Source organism: Syngnathus floridae, chromosome 15, assembly GCF_059516105.1.
Source record: "Syngnathus floridae isolate MCC-2025c chromosome 15, RoL_Sflo_1.0, whole genome shotgun sequence".
Taxonomy (NCBI): domain Eukaryota; kingdom Metazoa; phylum Chordata; class Actinopteri; order Syngnathiformes; family Syngnathidae; genus Syngnathus; species Syngnathus floridae.
The window spans coordinates 6,695,490-6,708,710 of record NC_142427.1 but is presented as its reverse complement, the minus strand read 5'-3'; the positions used below and the strand labels follow the sequence as shown (position 1 = coordinate 6,708,710).

The window sequence follows — 13,221 nt, the reverse complement described above, 5'->3', positions numbered from 1 at the left end:
TTGTCCCCGAAGTACATCCGTCTCGTAATAACTGCCACCATCTGTGTTGTTTTTTTTCCAGATCGGCTACTGGAACGAATATGAAAAATTTGTATTTATAATGGATCAGCAGGTCACCAACGAGTCGTCTTCTGTGGAAAACCGAACAATTGTGGTCACTACTATTATGGTACACTCTCAAGCAGGTTTTAAATGTTTCACCTCAAGATTTCTGCCACTCAAGGTCAAGGTGTCCATTGTTGCAATCTGTCCTGGGAGGCTAGAACTATTTTCTTTTGAGTTGCTTTCCATCCACTCACTACATGTTGAAACAGTCGACTTGCTCTTAAAGAGTGTTTCAACTGTATCCGTGTGGGTGTCAAAGCATTTTGGTTTTGTTATATTCCAGTGGGCTGTTGTAGTAGTGACATCACAATAACGGCATTGGTAACCATAACAATTGAGCCCGTTGGCTTTGGGCGCGTACGTAAGTAACGGTGTTTCCGTCTCACCGAGTAAAGCGCTCAGTGACAGAGCCTCCGAGCGGCCGGCCGGCTTCAGAGGACATAAGCAACCAAAGGCCACCCTGCCCTTGGTTGCTTATTGGACCTCAAGTTCTCCAGGTTCAGTACGTAAAAGTAGTTCTGGTGTGGAATCATCAGGCCTCTTTAAATGTAAAATAAGGTGCGCCTTATCTTACATTTAAAATCACGGCCTTGTCTCACTTCTGACTTTGTCTATTATGTTTGCATGCTAGGCAAATTCAGAACTCAAAAAATCACACTGTCAAACGTCAAAGCATTATTTCCCTCACTGTTTGTCTCTTTGTACAGTTTTTACTATTTCATTTTTTGAAAATCACAGTCATCTCAAGTTTCTTTCTGACATGCCATGTCTTAAATTCCGTCTAAAACCCGATTTGCTGAAAACAACACGGACGTAGATGAATAGTGCCGAAGAGGGACCTCCGGGGATTCACATAGAACTAAATGCACCGTCATTTCCGTCCGACGCTGATTGACAATTTACGACGTCTTTATCGATATCGCCACTTGGGTCAATGCCTCCTCTGTCACTGACGTTTACTTTATGAACTGGAAAAATGCTCTGTTCAGTCCCCCCCCCTTTTCCCCGCCCCATGTGCCATGCTGATACAACGCACGCAAGCAGAACCCCCCCCCCCCCCCCCCCCCCCAAAAGTCGTAGCTTTAGTGCGAGCTTCGTATGAGGGAGCCCTGATTTCCTGCTTTGTGCGCTACTCTTGGTCTGTTTACTGCAGCAGCGGCCCGCTTTTTTTTGGGTGTGTGTTGCCCCCCCACCCTCTCCCCGCCCCATGATGCTGTCTGATTGTTGTCCACCGCTCGCCCCCCTGCATCACGCCTGCATGCCTCTGTGTTGTGACCGCTAAGGTCCAAAATCCGTGTGATCTCTTTGCCATCAACTCAAACTGTTTCTGATTAACAGGAAGCGCCATATGTGATGTACAAGAAAAACTATATGCAGCTGGACGGGAATGACCGATATGAAGGCTACTGTGTCGATTTAGCGTCCGAAATTGCAAAGCACGTGGGGATCAGATATAAACTGTCGGTAGTTCCGGATGGGAAATACGGAGCCAGAGATCCAGAGACCAAGACGTGGAACGGGATGGTGGGTGAACTGGTTTATGGGGTGAGTATCGGTTTATTGTTCTTGATTCCATTTTTCAAAAATGACCACGTATTTATGACAATGAATATTTGTTCATCCAACGAAATTAGCTTTGTGTAAAATGTGTTTTTGCGCGATTGCCAAGGGCGGGGGTGGGAGAGGTCGAATAGAGGTGACGCTGATTCACATTTCAAGGACTGCCCACATAAGCTCCTCCGCGGCTGTCTTGCAAGCCTCTTACTTGATTCATAATGCGGAGTCGAAGGGAGACAAAGACGGCAACCAACATAAATGCTGGTGACTCATCTTTACCGAGAGAGATGATGTTTTGCAGACTACTCTAAGCTCCCACAATTCTCCAAACTGCTTTTTGCACACGTTGATATTAAAGCCAATTAAAGTCACTTTTAGTATGAAATTATCGTGACTTGGTGGCACCCACTGTCTGGGCTTTATGTAACTTATGGATATTAGTTAATTAGTGGCCCGGCCGTCCCGATTAGCCACTCCGGGCGTGCTTAATAGCAAAGGGTGGTGTGTCATATCGTTTACGCTAACGTGTATTGTACCTGTTCCCGCTTCCACAGAGAGCTGACATAGCAGTGGCTCCTCTCACTATAACGTTGGTACGAGAAGAAGTGATAGACTTCTCCAAGCCCTTTATGAGCTTGGGCATCTCCATAATGATAAAGAAGCCTCAAAAGTCCAAGCCCGGCGTCTTTTCCTTCCTGGACCCGCTGGCCTATGAGATTTGGATGTGTATAGTGTTCGCCTATATCGGCGTGAGCGTGGTGCTGTTCCTGGTGAGCCGCTTCAGTCCTTACGAGTGGCATCTGGATGAGAACGATGAGGCCAAAGACCCTCTGAGCCCCCCCGACCCGCCCAACGACTTTGGCATTTTTAATAGCCTGTGGTTCTCGCTGGGTGCCTTCATGCAGCAAGGATGCGATATCTCGCCAAGGTTGGTTGTCGCCTTCCCTCTCCGCCGCCTCTCATCATCTCTTTGCATTTTAGAGTCCCGTTACATACATCTCCATCCGGCCATGGTGCATATAGGTTATTTTGGGCTGCGCCTCCACCCCCACCTCACTACTAACTTCACGCCTTACTAAACCCGGTCACAACCTCCGTCTCCGCGCCTCCGTCGGATTCCGAGCTGCCATGCCCCGCCTCCACAAACTAACTTATATTCACCATGCTGAGGGCTGTAAAATGCACAGGGCTCATTTTTCATTGCAAAGTCCCCACCACTCCCCTCTCCCCGAATTCGTCGTGACTCTTGGAGGGCTACCGTGTTTTTGCTGCATGTCCCATTTTACGGTCATCAACTTGGTGCATATAACGCATTTCATGTGGAAATGAAAAGCCATCGGCGCCTTGTACCGATCAAGCGCTTTCAAGTGTCTGCCATCCGAGTCAGGCACTCCATCCACGGCTCCATCCATATCTCCCTGACCTCTTCCGCAAGGATTCTCAAAGACCGCAGCTGGATTATTCAGACGATAAAAAGAGTGAATGTTACCATGACGACCAGGGCCGCAGCTAGACATGCGTGAAGCAACTCTGACACCTTTTCCTTCCTCTGGAATGACTAGCGACAAATTTCGCAAGCTTTTGTAGTGCTATTGATTCTCCCTCCATCCAGAGCAGCGGCTGTGTCCAGACTGCAAATGACTAGCGCTTAAGCCAAGCCACCACTGGCTAATTAACCCTAACCCGAGCCTCCAGGATTCAGGTAACGACCAATCACGGCTCACCTGTTTTCCGGGTTTGGCAACGTGACGTTAGCCCCTTAGCCACTATGATGTCGTTTTTAATAGCCAGCAAGTGGCAAAATGGCCGACCCCCCAACTCCCAAGATGCTGCTTAATTGATAATCCCGCAATATTAATCAGAATACCGTGTTTCGGCTAAAATTTTGAGCGGACGTCCCCTTTAAAAGGAGTTGACGTGAAACAGTGGCCGTGTCTCGCTGCTCTTACGTCTCCCGCCCGCTTTGCTTCCTCCTGCCAGGTCACTCTCGGGCCGCATAGTCGGGGGAGTGTGGTGGTTCTTCACCCTCATCATCATCTCCTCCTACACGGCCAACCTGGCGGCTTTCCTCACCGTGGAGAGAATGGTTTCTCCCATCGAGAGTGCCGAGGACCTGGCCAAGCAAACGGAAATCGCCTACGGAACGTTAGATTCAGGCTCCACAAAGGAGTTCTTTAGGGTGAGTCGACGTACCGACTTGCATCCCGTAAAGCAAGACGTGCGATCAATAATTTGGAGATTACATTTCCTGCACGGAACTTCTAAAGTGGCGCTCGGTGTCGCATAGATTTTCCATCAAGATTGTAGCTCGCCAGCTATTTTGTTGCACACACCAGGACTAATCTAACGTTCAAAAAATCTAATGAGATCCAATAAGAGTGCTTTATTGAATATTCCGTTTTTTACGGAGATGATAATCTTTAGTCTTTTTTCATCCTGGCGTAACGAATCCAATTAGTGCACCACGCCTCGCTAGGCTAGGAAATTAAAAATATACGAGACGAGGTTTTTAAAAATTAAACTAGCACTTCCGACAATGCACTGAATGTTTTTCTAACGATGCAAAAGAGCCCCAAATGAAAGACCAAAAATACTTATATTCATAATCTGATAAGGAATACACGCTCTCTGAGATAATTGTTGAAATCGTACAATCGGTCCTGAAATTTAAAACTAACAATCATGTTTTTACAAATAGCTGGAACATTGGATCAATAAAAGCAGAAATATTCAGAAGCAATCCAAAATATTTATTTAGTGCATGCCATGATCTACGTCATATTTGAGGAGGAGGAATATCTGACAGGCTTTCCGGTGAATCATCGCATTAAATGCTTCTTTATCTTCAAAATCCTTCACAGAATCTTTCGGAATTATTTTGGGATTTGTTTCGGGAACATGATTTACAGTTTTATAAGTGTGTTGCTGACAGCATTTCTCTGTATTATATGCTGTTATATTGAATTTGAAATAAAAGTACATCCAATAAGGTATTTAGTTAATATATTTAGTAACGCATTTTTTAGATATGACGCCTTAGAAGCAATAATAATAATAATAATAGTAAGAACAATAATAAAAATAATTATAAAATAAAAATGATAAAAATAAATAAATAATAAATAAATAAATAATAATGATGCTGACAAGCATTCATCTTCATGTACTAGGAAAAATAATGTCATCAGAACTGTCATCAGCTGTTACTGTCATATGAAAAGCATATGGCCGCTGCGATGACGGAAACTTGCGCATATGTCAAGAATGATTCACAGCGTATAGCCCGAGCTTGCAACCTGTTCGGTTTGCGCTGAATTATTTATGTTCCCTTGGTGAGCGTCACACTCGCACGTTCTTTCAATATGCGCCGAATAACAAACAGAAACAAAAGAGCTTAATTATTTCATGATGTCCCCTCAGTTCTCCCCGATTTGTAAAAGAAAAAAAAATGCTCCGGAGAGTCGGAGTCGTTTTTCTGCCTGTCTGCCTTTTGGTTATGGCGCTTGGTGACAAACGGCCTCTTGAAGACATTTAGAAGCTAATGAAAAGTTTTCCTCTGAGGCACTTCTTCACTCGAGTCAAACAGAAGGTCACATTATCTCCACTTTAATTCAGCACCATGCCACGTGGAGCAGAATGTTATCCAATGACGGCAAGAGACAGATGACAATCAAATTGCTTTTGTCTACGTTAGTCTGAAATGAAGCTCCTCTATTCACACCACCATCGTTCATTAGCACCAAGATGCTAAAAGGTGGCGCCAAAGCACTACATTTGTCTGAAATGAAGCTCCTCTATTCACACCACCATAGCACCAAGATGCTAAAAGGTGGCACTACTTGATTTGGCCTAGGTACAAACACAATATGCGTGAATATGCGCATTTAGAACATCTCACCTGTTGTTTTGGTGCTAGCAACAGTGCTAACGTTGCCGTTATGCAATTTTTGCAAGTCATATGACTTTGGATGTATTCGATTGTTTGTGCCTCCCAGCTGTGAGATGCTGGTGGGATCAGACAAGGACGAGGTGACTCCCGAGTGGAAACATGGCTGTTATTTATCTCTACTGCGCCGCCAGATTGCCCGACCTCGGGCTTCTGGCGCAAGGCCCGCGCTGGCTCCGCCTCGCCGCTTGGCTTAAAGGCTGAACTAACTGGACTAATTAACGTCATTACAAGGGGGCAGATAAGCGCTACGCACGACTGGGTCGGAATATTCACACCACTTGTACATCAGCTAACTCTGTTTTGTGTCTCTTTCCCTCCAAACGCAGCGCTCCAAAATAGCCGTTTATGAGAAAATGTGGTCGTACATGAAATCGGCGGAGCCGTCGGTGTTTGCCAAGACAACACCTGACGGGGTGTCTCGGGTACGAAAGTCAAAGGGCAAGTTTGCCTTTCTCCTGGAGTCCACCATGAATGAGTACATAGAGCAGCGGAAGCCGTGCGACACCATGAAAGTGGGCGGCAACCTCGATTCGAAAGGCTACGGCGTGGCCACACCCAAAGGCTCCGCATTAGGGTGGGTGGGATAGTATAACAATGCACTCCATCTTGTTATAGTATTCCAGCCACCCTGATGTCACCTTGTCACACTCCTTCATTCTCTTTCCCTTCACGAATCTTTTCCATCTCGTGTTTTGTCTGTCTCTCGCTCCTTACAATTTCTTGCAGATTTTTTTGTTTGCCATCTTTCATTGGTCTCCCGTTCGTCCCTCCCAACTAGTTTTTTTTTTGTGTGCCATTGCTTCCTAATTGACCTCTAAATGATCTCTCTTTATTTGTGCATATGCAAGTCTAGTTTCTGAATGTTGAGCAGCATGTTGAATGTTTTTTTTTTCTTTCTTTCTGCTAATCAAACAACGGTCGTCCCCATCCCGCACACTTTACACGACTCATAGAAAGTTAGGGAGGTTGGGCTTTCGGGTGAAATTTCAAAAGGAACCTGAAATGCATTAAACTGATTTTAGGCTAACTCCAAAGCTTTGAATGCATGCGTCCAACAAAACTCACAGTAGGTCAAGACTGGCCAACCACATTCATTTGTGCACATAATTAAAAAAAAAAAATCTGGCCAACAGCAAGTTACGCAACAACACTGAAACATCAAACATGCATTGAAAAGTTTAGAGGAGCTTAAAATGAAGGTTCATCCTGAACCCTAACTTTCTGTGAGTCGTGTACGTACAAAGAATGTGACTCTCCACGCCACCTCTCTAAGTATGGATGTCAAAATGCCTCTTACTTTTCCACACAAGTGCAAATTCTCCACCAATTTGTCCCTTCCGTGCTCCCCTACTGAATTTCTGAACACGACTACTATGAATATTCCCGCTATTAGATTTCTCACGGACCTGTTCCTTTTCTTACAAGTTATGTTTTATCGTTTCAAGAAATGCTGTTAACCTGGCAGTGTTAAAACTGAATGAGCAAGGCCTCTTGGACAAATTGAAAAACAAATGGTGGTACGACAAAGGAGAGTGCGGCAGCGGGGGAGGTGACTCTAAGGTCAGCCTCAATGTCACCAAAGTCGGGTGTCCTAAAACGGAGTAATCGGCAAGGCTGACGTCACTTCAAAGTCAACTTTGGCCGAGATGAATATGATTCTCACTCCTCTTTATTTTCTGCCGCTGAGATCAAACAGGAACCCTTTCCTTGGCTAATAAAGTACAATTAATTTCCCAAGATGAAATAAAACGTGTTTGGCGTGTGGCTAGGAAAGACGGGAAGAAGCGTTTGGAATGCCTGCTTTTTTTCTAACCACATGCCAACGTGAAAGCTTCGTTAAGGTTGGCTATTCAAAAGCCTTAAACGTGCGCCCCCTGGTGGGCGCTATAGTGTAGGCTCAGGGAACAGCGTTGTCTTGAGGGGATGAAGCATCACAGGCAAACGTGAGAATTCTAACGAGACCAATAACGTTCCGTCGGTCTCTCAATGGTCACCCCCGTGTGGCGGAGCCCTACAAGATGTTACCAGGGGCCTCGTTTGTGTCTCTTACACCATCACAACCCTGTCTAGTTTCTTCTTTATTCCTTTCTTTGTCGGAGAGCAGTACTGTTTAAAAGTTGGAAGCGGCAATTTGTTGTTTGTAACAATCATTTTGACATACTTTACGCCATGAAGTGGCACATATCAAAATTTAAACTTGTCAAAATGATTGTGCACCTATACTGACAAATAAACAACAAATGCCCCGACAGCTTTGAACTTTTTACAGTACTTTCTTCTGGAAATTTCCATTGCTCCAATGTACACAATCGTCAGAGCGTGCATCCATCTGTGCCACTCACTTCCTTTCTTTCAGCTTGCAGCAGAATTCAATTGTGAAAGAGGAGATGAGCCGAGTCATCCTCTCTTTCCCGGCTGAGCGGAACACGGATACTCACAAGGGGGACGGATTCAAACGAGCCGTCTCCTCTCGCCTCCATCGGTCGCTCGGACACACACTAGCTAAGCTGCGGACGCCATTTGTGACCTCCGTCTCACTCTACGTACTTGCAGTATAGTAATGGCTGTCACTTATACTAATGTCTAGGGATGTAGAATACATATGCGTACAATTATACAGATACGTATACATATACACTTACACACACTATATATATATACATACACATATATACTGTATATAAATATATTTATACATATATAGTGTGTGTGTGTATATATATATATATATAGTGTGTGTATATATATATATATATATATATATATATATATACATATATATAGATATGTACACACACACACACACACACACGCACACACATATATATATATATATATATATATACACATACATAGTATGTATACACACACACATACATATATATATATACATATATATATATACACATACATATATATACACATACATAGTATGTATACACACACACACACACACACATACATATATATATACACACACACACATACTCATATAAACATTGTATATGTACGTATATATACACATACATATATATACACATACATATATATATATATATATATGTATATACGTATATATTGTTTTTATTTTTATTTTTTTTGGAGTGCATCTTAGGTCCAGTATCTCTCATTTTTAATGTATAGTTGTCACACCCTTTCCATTTTGATTAACCTCCAAGAGCTTTATTCGTTAGCCAACAAAGGGTTCCCGTTTGATCCAGCTCGTTCGCAGCAATAAAGAGTCGTCTACTTTAAAACGACATGTCATTTGCAGAAGCCAAACGGCAGCAGCAGCAGGCGCCGCTTCCTCACTCTGCAAACGTTAGCCCTGTGGTCAGTGTGTGCCGATTACTCGGAGCGACACGGGTAGGGTCTGGCACGCTACGGGTTGAAATAGAGGCTCAGGTCATTCGTAAGCTGCGTACTGACGTTTTATTTCTCGATCTAGTGTCGCTTGCTATCTGTCATGTCTTGGCCAGCACCCTACTTGTGATCGCTTTGCACAGTATCAAGTAGTTGACAAAGTTGAATAACATAAAATAACATAATCAAATGTTATTTATGTTATTTCCCACGTGAAGAACTCCAGTAAACCTTGCCGTATTGAAACTCAGTGAACAAGGCATCTTAGACAAGCTGAAAAACAAATGGTGGTACGATAAAGGTGAATGTGGAACCAAGGACTCGGGAAGTAAGGTCAGTCGCTGCAGGTCTTTTTATGCTGATTGCCCCAAACAGTGCATTGTGGCCTAGTCGCTCATATCTGCATCTCTGACATCGTAGCTGCAACTTCACCAGGAAACATTTGTACATCGACCTCACCCTGCACACAATTACGTAGTGGATGATCATGATTCATGCATGTCCAAGTTGACGATTCCTCGGTCCAGTTACAGCATGATCACGCCGCGGGGCTTTTTTTGAACTCATGCCATCAAGCAACGTTGGAATGAAACCATCCTGCTGCTATTTAATCATCCAGGCTGCTATTGAAATGGAATTTATTGGTGTTTTCGCACAAACTGACTTTTGAATGCCACTTTCACCTGGAAGGGGTGTCTTAAGAGTCAAGTTTCTCGCGGGATGGTCTCAGTAAAAAGTCGTGACTAATTGAATACGCTCAGTAAGAAACAACTGAAAGGTGTGATGACGGCTCTTATTTTCTCCAATTAATGAGACAAGTCATGTTGCAGCTACAAGTTGGAATACCATTAGAAAGTTTTAGGCTCATATTTGCACTGTCACCAAAATTATTCACATTATTAAAATAATCACGTCACAGCTTTAGTTGCGATAAATTAAGTGCACTTTTTTTTTTTTAATAAGCGCAGCGCAGTTTAACATCCCAAATAGGGAAACTCACATAAATTGCTTTCAATATAATTGTTTGGCGTTTAATAGCAGCAAAATGGAGTAAGTTTAAGGGTTCAATGAGGGTTTCACATGTAGACCTGTACGACCACGACCGCCTTCCTTTTAGAATAAAGCAGCCGTTAGTTACCACTTGTCTGCATTCACCTTCTTAGTTGTTACTTAATCGGCCTCCGGAAGGGGCTTTAGTCAGAGTCGGCTAGCGTGTGACAGAATGCTTTGCAGCCTCGCCTCTTCCCAAAAAAAAAGCCTTAATGGTGGTCTTTACCTCCCCCAGGACAAGACAAGTGCACTAAGCCTGAGCAATGTGGCAGGAGTCTTCTATATTCTGGTGGGGGGGCTGGGCCTGGCTATGACCGTGGCGCTCATAGAGTTTTGCTACAAGTCTCGGCAAGAGACCAAAAGACTTAAACTGGCAAAGAACGCCCAACATTTTAAACCAGCCCCTCCGGTGAACAGCCAGAATTTTGCCACGTACCGTGAAGGCTACAATGTGTACGGGACGGAGAGTGTAAAAATCTAAAAGGGTACGTATGGCCACAGATCGTCGATTAGCATTTTTCAAAATATGTTTTTCAAACTTAATGCGTATCTTTTTGTGTTTTGCAGAGCAAAGTAAAAGGTGCCAAATTCCCATCCGGGACCACCGTGTGTGCGTGACCTTGACACTCCATCGCCGTGCCGGACGATGGGAGGCGTTTTGCGAGGCCCGTCACAAAAAAAAAAAAAAAAAAACACACGGCTGTGACGCCGCAGGACTTCTCGGGGTTCCCTTTCCTCTCGTAGTGCCTTACGGAGCATTCTGCATCGGGGCAATTGACACTCACTTGAAATTAAACGTGTGGAATCAAGAGTGGAACGCTGGAGATGTTGACTTTTATATGCGAGATGAAGACAAGATACCGATGATGTTAGTGTGAGCATTTTCAAATGACAACATTCCTAGGAAATCACAATGTTCCATGACTGGTGAGCTACTGAATTTTTAGAGGTGGCACACCATGTTGGTGACCGCTGACATATTTTGTGGTGAAATTTTACGTTGTATAACTGTTATATTTGGTGAAGTCATTCTCCTGTTTTACTATTAAGACTTTTTAGTGTCATAATATTGAAGACTAGCGTCAAGTAAGGTTTAAGATTTTTTTTCTGTGTCCTAACAAGGACATCCTCCCTGGTATTATTTTTCTTAAGTAAGTGAATGGAAAGCTAAAGGACTGCATTTAGCCACATTTGCTCCAACTGCCAAAACTTTGGGGTTCACTTAGTGCCATGCAGTACTTTGAAGACAATTTGAGTTGATTCCTGACGTGATATTCCAAAATGCTTAACTGGGTTTACAGTTTACGCTTTGTACACATGTGAATGAAGAATTTGGGGTAGTTTCTTTGAATATTTGGGCTTGTTTTAGGTGGAGGAGGTCATTCTGTGTACAGTGGTGGGGCTAGAAACTTTTCATTGGGGTGGCCAAGGGAGAGTAAAAAAAGGTCAGGTGGGGATGTGAGGAGTGTGTGTGTGTGTGTGTGTGTGTGGGGGGGGGGGGGGTTGATGGTCAACTGTACAATCTCAAACATTTACAAAAGTGCATCATTTATTTTAAAAAACTTACATGCTGTTCCTAAGCTGAATTATTAAATTTCATAGCAGTTTATAGCATTTTGGCATAAAACATATCACACGGCCTACTGCATTTAAAAAAACACATGCACAATTTGAATTTACTGCCTCTGCTCTTACCTGCTGGTGAAACATTCTTCATTCTTGTGTTTGTTCATCTCCTCGACTTCCTTGTCCAGCTCCTGAAAGTTGAATGCTATCACAGCTGCTTCTGCTCTGCACCTGTTTCTTTAGAAAAAGTGGGAGACGTCACATTTCTGGCTCATTCTTCCCTACTTATTAACCACAAAAAGTCTGGTTAAACCACATATGTTAAGCAAAACGTCATAGAACTTCATTTATGTTGGATATACAGTGACCCCTCGCTACTTCGCGTTTCCTTTATTGGGGCTTCTCTACATTTTTTTTCCAAATTAAAAAAAACATTAAAAGTCAAAAGGAAACTTCTAAATTGAGGAAACGTGTCTAACCTTTAGGACAATCTAGTATTGCTCCAAATGTTCGTTTACATTCCTTTAGAAGTCCGATTTTGCGTGTTAGCACGATCGCGAAATAGCATCTTTCCGCTAACTCGTTAGCCTGCCCAGTACTTCTTGTTGGTGACCGTGCTTCGCGAATTTCACTTATCGCGGGTGGTTTTTGGAACCAATTATCCGCGATAAACGACTGCAGTTAGTTAGTTACCATGAGTGTGTAAACACTAAAACTACTTCCGTTGTTAATAGTGAAGTGAATTGCTGCTAAAATGTCTGTTGATACTTTAAACAGACTTATCAGAACTTATTTTGCGGTAACTCAACTGCATCTAATTCTGGTGCTTTAAACAAGGACTTTCACGATTGTTGCACTTCAGCGTCTCCATGGGCGGAAGTCAGTCACCTGAACACGACAGTCACATAAAAACTAAGATAAGCAGTCCAGCGCCTTCTTTACTTACACGTTACATTCCTTTGGTTAATTTCAATTTAACAATTTAAGACGTACATACATACTAAGAGCATAAAATGCTCCTCTTTGCTGATGCTGCTGTTTGCGTCTCTGACCATCCGCGCTGTTTGGAACCATCCAATGAACTGCCAAAGTGCTGAGGATGCATTCGCGTGCGTTGGGAAATTAGAGTTTCAGAAATGCTCCGGCAGTGCAGTGCCGTATGTGTAAACATGGCCATCTTCAGCGGGGTGGCACCGAGGGTGGCCAGGGCTTTGATTTATTTAAAATATGAACAACTTGGAAGATGTTGCAAGTCACTAATTTTTGTTTCTTCAATTTTACCATCCCTACTATACATGGAAGCTAAGCAAATGGCCAGTAGTTTTTGACTGAGGTTTTTTTTTTAATCATTTGTACCGCAAACATGAAAGCTGCATGCATGGACGCAATGGGCATCTGAGAAAAAGTCAGAAGGCATTTTACTACGTTTCCTTAATAAAAACCAGTTTGTATTCATCTTCTGTTTTGTTGTTAACCACATGGACAAAAATAACAATTTGGAAATATTGCTAGCAAGAGCATTTGTAGTGACTAAAATTGTATGATTAAACTGTTATTCTACAAACAAAAATCAACATGAAATAACCAACAAGATTAACAATAGAATGGCAAATGAAGAGACCATACAAGTG

At 43.1% G+C, this 13,221-nt stretch overlaps 1 protein-coding gene and 1 long non-coding RNA gene across 6 annotated transcripts in view; one reads left to right on the top strand and one right to left on the bottom strand.

Annotated features, from left to right (window-relative positions):
* The window catches only part of gria3a (glutamate receptor, ionotropic, AMPA 3a), a 28,068-nt gene extending 15,023 nt beyond the window's left edge, over nt 1-13,045 (top strand). Inside the window, exons 9-16 of one of the 5 annotated variants that reach the window (XR_015862915.1) lie at nt 62-169; nt 1,444-1,650; nt 2,217-2,590; nt 3,643-3,841; nt 5,938-6,185; nt 7,057-7,171; nt 9,193-9,307; nt 10,260-10,509. Coding sequence is in view for 4 of the 5 variants with exons in the window: in XM_088397726.1 (XP_088253852.1) it covers nt 62-169; nt 1,444-1,650; nt 2,217-2,590; nt 3,643-3,841; nt 5,938-6,185; nt 9,193-9,307; nt 10,260-10,505 (1,497 nt within the window). In the remaining variant the exon portion in view is untranslated. Of the gene's footprint in view, nt 1-61; nt 170-1,443; nt 1,651-2,216; nt 2,591-3,642; nt 3,842-5,937; nt 6,186-7,056; nt 7,172-9,192; nt 10,510-10,591 lie in introns of those variants that run through there. The other 4 variants (XM_088397726.1, XM_088397725.1, XM_088397727.1 and 1 more) reach the window with 4 other exon arrangements.
* Nucleotides 8,700-12,723, bottom strand: LOC148386162 (uncharacterized). Its single transcript, XR_015862916.1, has 3 exons — nt 12,588-12,723; nt 11,720-11,827; nt 8,700-9,434 (listed from the first exon to the last, which is right to left on the bottom strand). It is a non-coding gene; the product is annotated as an uncharacterized LOC148386162 (long non-coding RNA).
* Nucleotides 13,046-13,221: the final 176 nt, after the last annotated feature.